Here is a 13,796-nt window from a genome sequence, read left to right on the forward strand (position 1 = left end):
AACCAAGAGATCCCTCTGGGGTCATGTGACCGAGCGAGCGCCGGCGCTGAAGACGCCTCAGTCGCTGTCGCCGTGGCTTATCCATTCCGGCTGATCTCTCTGACCGAGCCGCTCAGGCAATCCCCTCCAGCTCCCCCGCGGGTTGCCCCGGTTACGCTTCTTTTGATCTACCCCTGCCTGTTGTGCTCCTTCTCTTTGGATGGCAGGCTGGCAGCTCCCTTGGGCTCGCTCCCCCCAGGCGATTGGGGGGGGGGGGGAGCAGGGGGCATCCGGGTCGGGCCGGCTGCTCCAGCGGTGATAAATGCCGCCACACGGGAGGGGGTGGGGGGGGGGCGGGGGGGAGGTGCTGAGTTTGGTGTCCTTTGAAGCCAGATTTAAACCCCCCACACTCTCCCCCCCCCGTCCTCATTTTTTTTTTATCAGCCAGTCATCTCCGGAGACGCGGGCTGCTCCTGATTAGAGCCCGCTGGCGGGAGTGAAAAATTAAAATGCGTATGAATTATGCACGCGCGTTCGCCTGGGGTGCGGCGGCGGCGGCGGCGGCGGCAGTGGCAGGATGCTCATTTCCTGCTGCACCCTGGGATTTGCAGCCAGAGATTCCGGAGCTCGCTGGCTCCTCCTTCCTTCATCTTCTCGCGGATGGCGGCGCGGCGCGGCGAGTGGCCGTCTCTGCGCGAGCTGCTGCGTGCGCTAACAGAAGGCGCGCGAGCTGGCTCGGAACGCTGCAGCCTGTTTGTCCGTTCCCTCCTCCTGCCCTCTTGCCCTGTCGTTAGGTCAGACGGATGTGCGGTCGGCCTAAAGCAAGGCTGATTATACGACTTATGCAATCAAGGTACATGTAATTGCTAAGGATGCCCAGGTGTCTGGTGCTAATGAGCTCCAACTGGCGTGATTGACTACTTTAGGTTTCTTTTCTTTTTAATGTTTCTTTCCCGGAGGAACTGGTAATGATTTTGCCGTGTCCTTGTGCAGTCTGGGTTCAGATAGTTTTTTTTTTAGGGCAGGGGTGTATACTCCCAGCTTAGGTGTGCATATTTCTTGAGCTATTTGAGTAGACTCCTTTGGCGAAAATGAGTGAAAGTAAATGGGAGGCGGAGCATGGTAGACAGATCTGTGTGTTCTCATCCATCCTTCTTTCCTACATTCCTCCAGAGACCGGTCTGCCCCCTGGGCCAACAGCCAGCCCCACACCGTCCCCAACCACCCTCTTCACCACACCCTCCGTCACCCATGCCAAGGATATGGTTACGGAGGTCACCGGGAAACCCTTGTCTACGAAGCCCCTTGTACCGAGGAGGATGGACAAGCCTATAGCCATCACCACCTCAGAGCCCGCCACCCAGCCCACGCTGTCCCAGACCACGACCTCTCCTCCAGAGACCACCCCTGGCCCCAGCCCCAGCCCCTCCCCCACCCCCTTCGATGGGTCTGGCAGCGGGGATCCCAGTGGTGACGACGATGCAGAGGGTAGCGGCGAAAAGGAGGCTAGCGGGGAGGAGCCAGCCGGTAAATGTGTTCTTCACTACATTTCCCAGAGTGCCAGCAGGTCCATTTGGCAAGGTGGCTTGTGACGAAAGAAAGTGAACATAGACTTACTGTGCAATACACATTTTATCCATTAAGTATGTATTACTATTTTTATACCAGTGCACTAAATTTAAAGTTTGCTCATCAACACAGTGCCTTATCTCTGAATCTAAAGTGGGTGGCTATCTGATATTTTCATTGGTTGTGATCTAAAAAGAAATTATTTTGGACTGTAGATCTAAGCATTCACATCCTTGACTCCCTATAAACAGAAGTTGTGTTCTAACCACAGCATGCTTTGTCCTTTGAGTACCTTTTTTCACCAGCTTTATATCTGAAATGAACTGGAACACGTCTACGTTCATTTCTCAAAGTCGAGGTTGAAATGCAAGTTTGATTGAATGGCAGCTCTAATCGGTGTAATTAGCAAAGTTAAGGAGGAAGTGCATCAGAATTTGATTGAATGGCAATTCTAATCAGCGTAATTATGAAAGTAACCGTAAATACGGAGCAAATCAAAACACTCCTGTTTCCTCCTCGACTGCTTTTCCCCGATGTGGCGATTCCCCCGAGGTCGGCCAATCCCGCGGCGGCCTGAGATCGCTGTTTGACGCGCCGCGACTCGCCGCGTCTGTTTCCGCAAACGAGTTCGCCTGTCGGCGGCCGACTCGGGCGCGGTCTCGCGGCGGGAGGCGAAGGCCGACCGCTGAAGAGGCCGCCGCCGTCGCCTGCGGGTCTTCGAGGAGGTAGCGGCGGCTCGTCCTGCCGTTAAACCCGCCCGCGCCCCGCCCCGCCCCGCCCCGCTGCGCCACGCCCCCTCTGAGCCGCCGGCCGGTAAATCCACAGCCGAGCGGAAACACGGCGCCCAGGGACGCGTCGCCCCGCTCCTCGCCGTCCCGCTCCGCCCCCAAACTCGTTTTCCGCGCCTCGCGCCGGAGTCCTTCGCGGCTCCCTCCGGTGTTTACGGCTCATTCGCTCTTCCGCCAACGCCGCCGCCGCCGCCATTGTCGTCGCTGTTGTTTTTTTTTAGGGCCGTTCCTTTAATCTTTGATGGAGTGCAATCTGCGGTCCCCTCTGGGAAAGACTACACGAAGCCCAGACGGTAGCAGGGGGAGATAAAACTGTTCCGTAAGCGCCAGCCAATCAGTGCTTAGCGCTGAAGATTTACAGCCACTGGGGTCGGGCAGCGGTGATTAGTGTGCCGAGTTCTGGTTCCAGGTGGATCAACCTTGAACAAAGGACAAATTCGGTGAATTCTGTTGTGCCAGCAGGTGATACGTCAAATAATAAATCAGTAAATAAATACTTTACTGTTTGGCAGTGTGTAGGTTCAGTTCATAGACGAGACTCTGCTCATGTCCTCTTGAGCAAAGTAACCTGATGTGCTTCACTGAAGCATCTTGCTGTGAACAGTAATATGCAAAATATGAAGTTTCACTAGATGTCAGCTAATTACAAAAAAATATTCTTTGTAATGTCTATATAAACAAATATGCATGACCTTGAGAGCAATTTAAGGGTCTTAAATTGCAGGCTGTTCAACTTGAACTATTTAAATTTGAGCACTTTAGCCCTTATCGTGTATCACATTTGAGTCTCTGAAATTTACAGATATATAGCATGCCAAAGAACATCTGTGATGTACATTCTTGGACTGAGCAAACGAAAGAAAAAAAAAGAATTCAAACTGATTTTTTTTCAAACTTTGAGGACTCTTTGTTCAGTGTTCTTTTATTTCATTTTGGTCTGCTTCAGCCCCCTCCCTTCCCCCCTCTTCCTACCCCCTTTTTTTTATTTTTTATTTTTTTACAGAAATGTCAGGCCCGGCTGATATTTGATATGGGTGAGAGTGGAGGCCCCAGGGCCCTTTGGGCTGCATTGAGCATGCCCGACACATACAGCGCCGTGTACACAGGCTGACAGGCTCTCCCAGCAGTCAGCCCCGTCACGGCCAGCAGCCTCAGCCTCAGCTACAGGCACAGGCTCAGGCTCAGGCACAGGCACAGCCACAGCCACAGCCTCAGCCACAGGCACAGGCTCAGGCTCAGGCACAGGCACAGCCACAGCCACAGCCTCAGCCACAGCCACAGCCTCAGCCACAGGCACAGGCTCAGGCACAGGCACAGGCTCAGGCTCAGCCACAGGCTCAGGCTCAGACACAGGCTCAGACACAGGCTCAGGCACAGGCACAGACACAGGCTCAGACACAGGCTCAGGCTCAGACACAGGCTCAGGCTCAGACACAGGCTCAGGCTCAGGCTCAGGCTCAGGCTCAGGCTCAGGCACAGGCACAGGCACAGGCTCAGGCTCAGGCTCGGTGATGGGTTCGGTTTCTTTGCCTGTTCCTTCGTTAACTTACCCTGAATAAAGGAGTCCACTTACTGCCCTGCATCTCAGTGTAATGCAATAGGGACTGAAAACATCCCCCCCCCACCCATATCCACCAGCGGTGAACAGGCTGGAAAAAGAGGAAGAGGCATGTTCAGAAATGTGTCTCTTCATTTCCACCCCCCATCCCCCCCTCACTTTCTTTAAAATATTTATCATGTTTTTTTTGGGAGTTCAGCAGACCCTCTCTCCCAGAGGGACTTATACAGTTTATGTTTTCAACCCACGCAACACAAATGCTACCCATTTATACAGCTGTCTGAGTTCTTAAGCAGTTCAGGTTAAGTGTTTTTGCTCAAAGCTGCGATGGCAGTCTCGCGCCTGGGAATCAAACTTGCGCTTGCATCGGATTTACAAGCCCAGTTTCCTAACGATTGTCCTACACCTCGATACGGTGTCCAATCCTAACACCCAGCGAAATAACTTATTCAAATATCACAGTGATAAAACAGTAAGTTTGTCAGACTGCAGTCTGGATGACTGCAATGGGAGACCTGGGTTGATCACGACGTTGTTACTGATGTGGAATCCCATTGTTCGTCTCCTCCCCTTTCTCCAGACCAAACCGGAGAGGAGACCACGCCCCCTGACCCCAAGGTCCGCTCGTCCTGCGACAACAGCCCCTTCGGCTGCTGTCCCGACGGCATCACGCCCACCAGCGACTCGGAGGGAAGCAACTGTCCCCGTAAGTGTCCCCTCTGTCCACCAAAACACCCTCCCCCACCCCACCCCTCCCTCAGCAATCTGACTGTAGGTGGGGAGCCTGCATTTCGTTGCATCCTTTCTCTTTAAGGTTCCAGACTCATCCCCCACCCCCACCCCCCCCACTCATTGTTTACAGCCGTCTGTGATCGCGATGCGTATACATGCAGTGACCCCCCCCCCCCCCCCCCCCCGCCCTGCGTTTCCCTCTTTCCCCCACTCTGTGAAGGAGAGAAGATGGATCGCGACTTCAGGGGTCGCACAGTGCGAACCCGAATTATCGCTCGCCCGTCTCTCGGGGGGCGAAGAACAAAGCGGAAAGTTCCGCGCTGTGGGGGAATGAGAGAGAGAGAGAGCCGGTCTGTGTTCGACGCCTGCAGCTGGCGTGAGCTGGCCTGGCAGCCGCTCTGAGCAGCGAAGCACGCTTGCGGACAGACACGCTCCATCTTGGCAAACGCGTCGCTTCGCGATCGTTAGATACGTAGGAAGAAAAAAATGTCGATGTGTGATTTTTTTTTTTTTTTTAGGATAGTGTGAAGCTGATGGTTTTTTCCTCCTCCATTCCATTAAATGCGACTGAAAAAATTGGCCCATGACAGAGAGGTGTGGGCTCTGTGTGGTCTCCCAGCACGTGCTGTGTGAAGTGCAGAAGTGTTAGGAAGGCTTTTTTTATCTGCACGCGAGGTCTGACGTTCTCATTATGTCCCGTATCAAACCCCACACCCCCTCCCCCTCCCCCTCCCCCTCCACCCGAAGCATCGGCGGTCAGTGAAGGAGGGCTCTGTCTTCTCTGCCTGTTGAGTCCGGTGTCGTCATCCTCTTTGTTCTCAAAGCCAAAATTCCCAAGATAGCAATTCGGCGCCCTTGGCATCTCTTCGTGCCTTTCCAGTCTCATCGTTTCTTTCTCCCGCTCCTTCTTCTTCTTCTTCTTCTTTTTTTACCGCGAAATCGCACCTGTTTTCTTACCTTCTTTTTTAAGCGATCTCAGATTCGAGTTGACGTTGACGTCTGAGAGAAGAGAGAGAGAGAGGGGGAAAAAATACTCCCCTTATCGCGCGATTTTTAACCGGCCTCCTGCCAGTCACTCTTCCGAGGGATTAGGAGACAATTACCGCTATCTTTGGCGGTAATCACGCGAGCGCTCTTCCCGGCCCGGTCGAGCCGAGGCGCGCGGGCCCGTGATTGATTTGGGCAATTTGTTTCGCTGATTACGGCCTGCACCACGCCCGGCATCAGGCCCGGTCCTCGCCTCTTCTTATTTCATTTCATTTCATTTTATTTTATTTTTTTAGAAACTTTTTTCTTTATTGCTTCAATTTTCACACCAGGTTTTAATAAATAAGTACCCACCCTCACCCCTTCCCCACCTCATCACTACCCCCAGAGCAAGGTGTGAGGTTTGTGGCAGTGACTTATTGCAGCCTGTTGCCTGGACGCCCATTAAAAATAGATTGTCTGAAAGGGGCTATTTGTTGGTAATAATGTCTGGGATTTCTCTCTTGGTTAATCACGCTGCTGTTCCTTTGCATCTTACCTGTTTGTGGCGATTTCTTTTCTCTGACTGGAGTCTGTCCGCCCAGCTCTCCATGTCTCCACTGGATTTTTGGAGGACGGGGAGTTGTGGCCCGGTAAACTCTAGCTCATTTCCTCCATCCACACGCCCCCCCCCACTCACCCTCCTTCATAGTCCGCCCTCCGCCTCAGTGCCCCCCCACCCGCCACTCAAACACACACCAACGGCAAACTTGCAGAGTTAACATCACCACTCCTCCGTCCAGCTAACCCCTTCTGACTGCCTCTTCCTGCCCAGTGACTGTCTGGGCTTTTTGGGAGCTGTGTCTCTGGCTCCCCCTCCTGGTCCAAACTATAACCACCATTGTGTTACCTGCATTACAGCCACCGTGAAGTTCGGCGGCTTCCTGCACCTGGACCAGGTGGAGGGCCAGGAAGTCTTCTACACCCCGGAGATGGAGGACCCCAAATCTGAGCTTTTTGGGGAGACTGCCCGTAGCATTGAGAGTGCTGTGAGTGTCTTCAGTTTCCGACATAATGCCGTGTTGTAATGCCTGCCTCGATTACAGTGTGCATGTGTACAGGTTCAGGGAAGAGGACACCATCAAATATAGCAACTCCTTGCTTATTTTTGATCCTTATGGGCTGCTAAGTTAGAGAGTGTGTCAGTATCAATACTTCGATCATGAAAACAGGTTGGCAGCTCTGTTGGAGAGGGTGCTGTGTGAGGTCAGTAGGTTCATTGAGGACTAACTGTATGTAACTGGGGGCCTGCCTCTGAGCCTTCATATGAAGCCCGACTCCTTGGGCCCCACCACCCCAGTTGTGGGAGGGGATAAATTAACTGTAGTTCTACTGCCAGACCAAGGGCAGCCATTGGCAAAGCTGTGTAGCTGAAACTCATTTTTAAGGGAGAAGAAGCTAGGAGAACAAAGGAAGAAGATGAAGAGAGCGCATCAGTGCCAGGCTTTTGTGTGTGTCACCCCCCATTTATAGCAATTGAGTGGAGAGGCCTCCCACGGTGTATATCTGACTTGCTTACAAAAGATCTTCCTCACAAGTGAGTGCACTTGAAATGAAGTGGGGTGGGTATGGGTATAATACAACATGACACCACCCCCTCCCCCCAGTCCCCCCAGTCCCCCCACCCCATCCGCTCCACTTGCCCCCAAAAGAGAACCAAAGAAGTCCGCTGAATTCCCTCTGATCCAGGGGAAGTGCAGCCAGGCCCATTTCTCCACAGAGAAAAGGAGGTGGGACTGGGGAGCAGAGGAGGCGGGGCCATGTTTTGGCAGGGTCCCAGTGTTGGCCCATTAGTACCCTAAAGAGATCCACCCCTGTGCTAGAAGGCAGAGACTCGGCTAAGCAGGACAGTCAAAAGTTAGCCAACACAAAATAGCACGGGGTTTCACTGAATCTGGAATGGAAACTAGTCGGTGGGTGTGTACTGTATTAGGTAACTTGACATTTAAGCCAGCAGCCAGTGGCAGTGTAATTACTTCTGTGCCACTGTTAAATGTCAGTTTGTGTGGCGAGACCCAACAAGCTTTCGGTACAGTGATTAGTAATTTCTTCCCTTGTGCCAACATGAACATGTGACCCTGGATCGAATTGTGAACACAATATTGTATGCATGTTTTTATCCTTCTGATTGAATTTTTTTGCATATTTGTACATTTTTCCATTACTCACCTCTCTTTTTTTCTCTCTCTCTCTCTCAGCTGAATGAGCTGTTCCGAAAATCACATGTTCAGAAGGATTTCAAGAGTGTCCGGGTCAGGAGTTTGGCCCCCAGCAATTCCATCCTGGCGTTTGTGGAGGCCCACTTTGACCCAGGTAAGATGACTGCATGGGCACATACCAGCCCCAACAATTAATTTCAGTTCTTTTGCCTTTAACTACAGTATGTGTTTAACTGTGTCTCTCATTTTCAGCAGCGAAGCCTGCTTTGAACTACTTGGACGTTGTAAGGAACAAAACTTTTTCAAGCTTGAGTGCCTTCAGTTCAGTTTCAGTTCAGGGCTCAAAACATGCAATTCAGTCTGTGCTACCGCAATGTCTGCATTCTTTCAATAAATAAAAAAAACTTTAGTGTTAAATGATCAGCTCATTCAGGTGTACCGTTTATGACATCCTGAAAGTCACCCGGGAAAAGCTTGCGGTTTATGTATTTGGTCTATTTTTGGTTTGTTGTCTGTCTGTCGTCTGTGAGCACAGCACTTTTCGTTCCTTAAATGGTCTCTCTTGCGTCAAACTCTCCCATCATGCTCAGCATAGCCGGCTCTGTCCGGAGTCTTTTACTGTAGTGGCGTTGAGGCCGTTCACGTCGGCGGTCACGACGGCCATCTGCGGTGACACTGCGAGAGTCGTGCTCTCCCTTTCTGTACGGCGACTCGGTCTGAGGGCGACTCTGTCTGTACTTCCTGCCTCCGGGAACTGATGTGACGGTCAGATAACCGAAGCTTCATCCTGACCCACTTATCTGCTGCGCATTACTGTTCTGGACAGAGGGGCTGGGTTTGTGAGGGTCGCCGAAGCCATTCAGATTCACTGCTCTGTTGTAGCTGCACTGGTAATAAATAATTATATTTTGGTGGGCTTTGTTATAGAAAGTTCTTGCTACTCACGGCAAAGCTGGTTTTAAAACCGAAAATTGTCCTTAATCACTTAACTATCATTTTGGGAATAACAGATGAAAATATACAGAACTGGGTCAGCATTGTTTTTGAGCTTGACACCAGCTCGTAATTCAAGTAAACTGATTTTTTCAAGAAAAATTCAAGAATTCACATAGAAAAGTGCAAAGTGTAATACATTTTTTAAAAGTTAAAGATATGAAAGTAGTGTGTATGGACTAAAGTTAACAAGAGAAACAAAACAATAGTGACAAATAAACATGTTAATTTGCTTATTCTTTGAAGATTGTATGGATTATTGAAGATGGCAAGCTCTTAAGATCCTGAGTTAAGCCTTTGCCCCCATAACTGAAGGCAACAAAGACCCTTCAACTTTTGCCAAGATAGTTGTCTTAGCCCCACAGGGCTAGAACCAATCAGGAACATAGGGCGAACCGTAGCTGTGGATGAAAGGACTGCTCTCCGTTCACCTTTGTGCTTCATATTCCCCTTCTCCCCCAGACACCAGGTACGCTGTGGAGGAAATCGAGGGGGCTCTGCTCAAACAGCTGAAGTCTGCCAAGGAGGCGGCCATAGTTGTGAAGAAGCCAGTGGCGGAAAATATCCATTTCAGTAACAATGGTCAGTAACCCAGCAAGCCTCACTTAGAGCTCCCCACTTCTGTTTTATCAAATTTTTTATTGCTCTCGTCCTTCGCAGCAATGGTGGTCTCTTGAGAGCCATATTATTTTCATCTCCATTCAGGTCTTGATGAATTAATTATCTCCCCCACTTTAAGGACCATAATGGAAATAAGCGTTTTAGCTTTCTTGTGTTATCCTTGATGGTTTGTAAGATTGGTACTTGATGATTTTCCTGCTTGAACTTCCTCTTGTATTTTTCTGATGATTATCCAATAAATTCAATCAGTGAGTCAGTTTGTCACTGATTGGTTGAAATTTTCAAGAACCAGTTTATTCCAAGTTTCAAATCAACTGCTGGTTGAATGGTAGCTCCAGCAAGAATGAGTCTATGCTGGAATATTAATTGAATATTTATTGCTGAATGAATTTTTAGTGAGATTAATATTTACTGAACCTTCAACCGAAGAATGTTGAGTGTTGAGAAGCATTTTAACAGCCCCTCAGCTTTTCACAGCCCTGGCTAATGAGTTTTCCACAACAATACCATGAACGTTCTCTCTTTCTCCGTTTCGCCTCTCAGCTCTTCCCTTTTTCACCACCACCACAATCACCATGGCAACGTCAACCGCAACAGTGCCCACCACCCCCGGGGCCCCCACCGCAGCCCTGACCACGCGCCGCCCGGGCACCACCAGCTGGCTGGGCACCACCCGTCGCCCCCCGCCCCCCGGCCGCAGGACCACCACGGCCGCCCAGATGACCACGCCCCACGCCACCACCTCGCCGCCGCTCACCACCCCTCCCCCGAGGACCAGGCTGGTGCCCGCGCGCAGGAAGCCCTCGCAGCCGTGCGACTCGCACCCCTGCCAGCACGGGGGCACCTGCGAGGACGACGGGGCCGACTTCGCCTGCATCTGTCCCGCGGGGAGGGGCGGGGCCGTGTGCGAGAAGGGTGAGCCTCGGGAACTCTGTGACAGGGGGTCCCCGATTCTGACGCGGCGTAGTGAATCATTTCACCTGGATCTGCTGGGAGGATTTAGACACGGACAGCAATAATAACCATAGCACTTCATAATTAAGACAGTGATAATATGTATCATATTACACCAATATGTTAGATGTATTTGTGTGTGTGTGAGAGTGTGTGTGTGTGTGCATGTGTGCGTGTGAGTGTGTGTATGCGTGTATAAATGCATAAATGAATGCATGTTTGTGTATTCATGTGTGTGTGTGTGTGTGTGTGTGTGTGCAAGTGAGGTCCCTGAGTGCTTCGCTTTCTAGTTCTCTGAAGAAGCTGCTACCCCCAGTAGCTCCGTTAAAATGCTCATCAGCAGTAATCAGGAATCATCAAGTGCCAATCAAACCGTGGCGGGCGGGGCTAAGTGAAGGCTGAGCCGGAGCGTCTGATCAGATGCATGATTAGGAGGAGACGATCTGAAGTGGCCTCATCAGAAAGCTGCTATTAGGAGCATTTCTGAGAAATTCCTGAAAACGACTTTGCGGCAAAGGAAGCGGGAATCTGTGTGCGTGTGTGTGTGCACGTGTGTGTGTGTAGAGAAACTAGCTTAGCTCGTTAGCAAGAATTGTGGTAATGACTGACTAGGAATCTGCTGCCACATTCTCATCCACACACGCAGACACATCCACACCCACACACACACACACGCACACACTTATTCATGACAGGGAAATTTAGTGCTAAAATATCCATGTGACTGCTGGTCCAAAGCTTGTCTTGGTTCTCACGTCCCTTCTACCCTCATCCGCCCCACAGTCATTAAATACTTCATCCCGTCCTTTGGGGGGAAGTCCTACCTGGCCTTCACGACCATGAAGGCCTACCACACCGTCCGCATCGCCATGGAGTTCCGCGCCTCGGAAACGACCGGTCTGCTGCTCTTCAACGGTCAGAACGGCAAAAAAGACTTCCTGTCTCTGGCGCTGGTGTCCGGCTACGTGCAGCTCAGGTCAGTACGGAGAGGGTTAGAAGCATGACTGGGTGAAATGGTGCTGCATCTGTCCCATGACCAGCCTCCCTATGAACTGCCCGTGGATCCCTCTGTGACCACCTTCAATGCATCTTGGTTAGCTGGGTTTGAGACTGAGGGAACTGTGGGAAAACCAAGAGTGAATCTTGGCAATCATAGCCTAGTATAGATAGTAGTAGGCAACCTAATCTTGGGACAGGCGTGTGGCCCAGAGTACTGAAGCACACATTGTATGTGCCTGCGTCAACAGGAGCAGTGTAAGGAATGCTAAGGAATCCCGGTGTAGATTAGCAAAACACAATTATATAATGCTCAGGTTAACACTAGTCACAATTCCAGTCACATGTTGCATTGCACTGAAAGATTTATTGGTTGCTACATTAGAATGCGTAAGTTCCCCTTTTTGGTGAGCCATTTGATGGAATTGATTTTCTTTAGTATTTTGAATGTCTATACAAAGGGGATAGACAGGCACCGTTTAGCCCATCTGCTGAAGTACACAGCCAGTTGATTTAATCACACACTCACGCGGCCTGTTTGTCTCTCCTCGTCTCACTTCCTGTCGACAGGTTCAACACGAGCTCGGGGATTTTGAATGTGTATGTAAAGGGGATAGACAGGCACCATTTAGCCCGTCCTGCTGAAGTACACAGCCGGTTGATTTAATCGCACGCTCACGCGGCACGTTTGTCTCTCCTCGTCTCGTTTCCTAGTTTGACATAGCATAGGTTTGGTCAGAATAATGTTCACTGTGTGAACTGGACTTAATGTGCTCTTGGCTATGAATATCTGTACAAAATGAGAACCGTACCTTATCGAACCTGGGTTTTGTAGTTGTTCCAACGGCCGTGATATGCGCTTTTTTTTTTTTTTTTACATCGCTTTGGATAAAAGCGTGTGCTAAATAAACGTGATGTCATTTCCTGCCGGCAGGTTCAACACGGGCTCGGGGACGGGCACGCTGCAGAGCTCGGTGGCGGTGCGGCCGGGCCGCTGGCACCACCTGGAGGTGACCCGGAACCGGCGCAGCGGCGCGCTGCGGGTGGACGGCGAGGACCCGCCCGTGGAGGGGAAGAGCCCGCCGGGCACCGACGGCCTCAACCTGGACACCGACCTCTTCATCGGGGGCGCGCCGGAGGACATGGCTCAGGAGTAAGGGCCTCTCTCTCTCTCTCTCTCCGTCCAATTAGCGTCAATTAGCGTCTCCGTTTCGCGGGGACGGAGGAGGGCCGCTCCGTCCAATCGGGATGCGTTATTTCAGTTCTAAGTGTATGCTTCTGATTGGCTCGGACCGGAGTTTTTCGTGTGCGACGGAGGATGTGGGATATTGGCAGAATGACGGAAGGTTCTGACAACCCTGCCGGCTTAACAAGGGGGGTGGTATAGGAGCATTCAGGGTTTTTTGGAAAATGCACTTTAAAATAGCTCTAAAGCAGCTTGTACACCCAGGGTTATGCCTCCAGGGGACTCTGATTTTTTTAAAACTGAAGTCCAACCGACATCAGACAAGCAAATGATGACTCAGAGGCATTGAGCTAGTGCTGGAGTATTGCTCCACAGAGGGGGGGGGGGGGTGAATTAATGACCGGTACTCTTTAAAAAGGGTGCAGAGCTTAAACTGCATATCCAGCAGCGCATGAGAGCCGACAGTGCAGACACAGTGACTCACGCTGGCGCTCAGCACCGCTGAATAAAACTACAGCGTGGACTTTAATGGAGAGCGTTCTGCTCCGCGCACCGCGTATCCTCGCTGTACCAAAATTGCCCCGTTTAAAATATCGAGTGGGCACGCCTAATTGGTGTACATTCGTGGCTTTTTGGTGTCTGGTATGCAAAACAAAACTGTGTTGTGTGCGGTGTTTATGAATACTGCATTGTAAGATTTGTTATAAACATAAATATATATATATATTTTTTTTTTTTAACTCTATCCCATTCTACCAACACTGTGAATTCACTGATCCTGTGTACTTTAGTGTAATATTGAATCATTTTGCTTTCTAATTATATTTTGATTGAAATGTTGGTACAGATGTGTTCCCTTGTTTGTAAATTTCAGGATTTCTCATGTGAGCACGAGAAGATGGACAGATAGCAAAAAACTAATTATTAGAGGGTATTTAATAAAATCCAGCTTTTGCTAAATTTATTCAGAATTTTCCCCAGAGAAGTTTCTGGAAGCCCAGTTTGGAAGTCAACGCTTTCTGATTTTCCTGATTAGAATTAATGAGCGTATTAAAGCAGTTTTGGCCTTTAAGTAAAGCTGGGGCCGCTCTCTTTATTAGGTTTAAATGATTGTTCATTTTCTTGTCCTAAGCAACCAAACTGCTAATTAAGCTAGTTTATCTTAATTAATGAATAATTAATTAAGCTAGATTAAGCTAAATTCTAGCTTATACTAGATTTTGGCATTGCTAAAG

At 50.2% G+C, this 13,796-nt stretch overlaps 1 protein-coding gene across 3 annotated transcripts in view; it reads left to right on the top strand.

Annotated features, from left to right (window-relative positions):
- LOC118211163 (agrin-like) overlaps window positions 1-13,796 on the top strand; it is a 125,742-nt gene that overhangs the window by 88,953 nt on the left and 22,993 nt on the right. For all 3 annotated transcript variants that reach the window (XM_035388080.1, XM_035388082.1, XM_035388081.1), the window contains 8 exons: window positions 1,153-1,506; window positions 4,475-4,600; window positions 6,514-6,641; window positions 7,851-7,965; window positions 9,267-9,386; window positions 9,969-10,340; window positions 11,163-11,355; window positions 12,310-12,528. In XM_035388080.1, the coding sequence (XP_035243971.1) occupies window positions 1,153-1,506; window positions 4,475-4,600; window positions 6,514-6,641; window positions 7,851-7,965; window positions 9,267-9,386; window positions 9,969-10,340; window positions 11,163-11,355; window positions 12,310-12,528 (1,627 nt within the window). The remainder of the gene's footprint in view (window positions 1-1,152; window positions 1,507-4,474; window positions 4,601-6,513; window positions 6,642-7,850; window positions 7,966-9,266; window positions 9,387-9,968; window positions 10,341-11,162; window positions 11,356-12,309; window positions 12,529-13,796) is intronic.

The sequence above is a fragment of the Anguilla anguilla genome, chromosome 13, assembly GCF_013347855.1.
Source record: "Anguilla anguilla isolate fAngAng1 chromosome 13, fAngAng1.pri, whole genome shotgun sequence".
Lineage (NCBI taxonomy): Eukaryota > Metazoa > Chordata > Actinopteri > Anguilliformes > Anguillidae > Anguilla > Anguilla anguilla.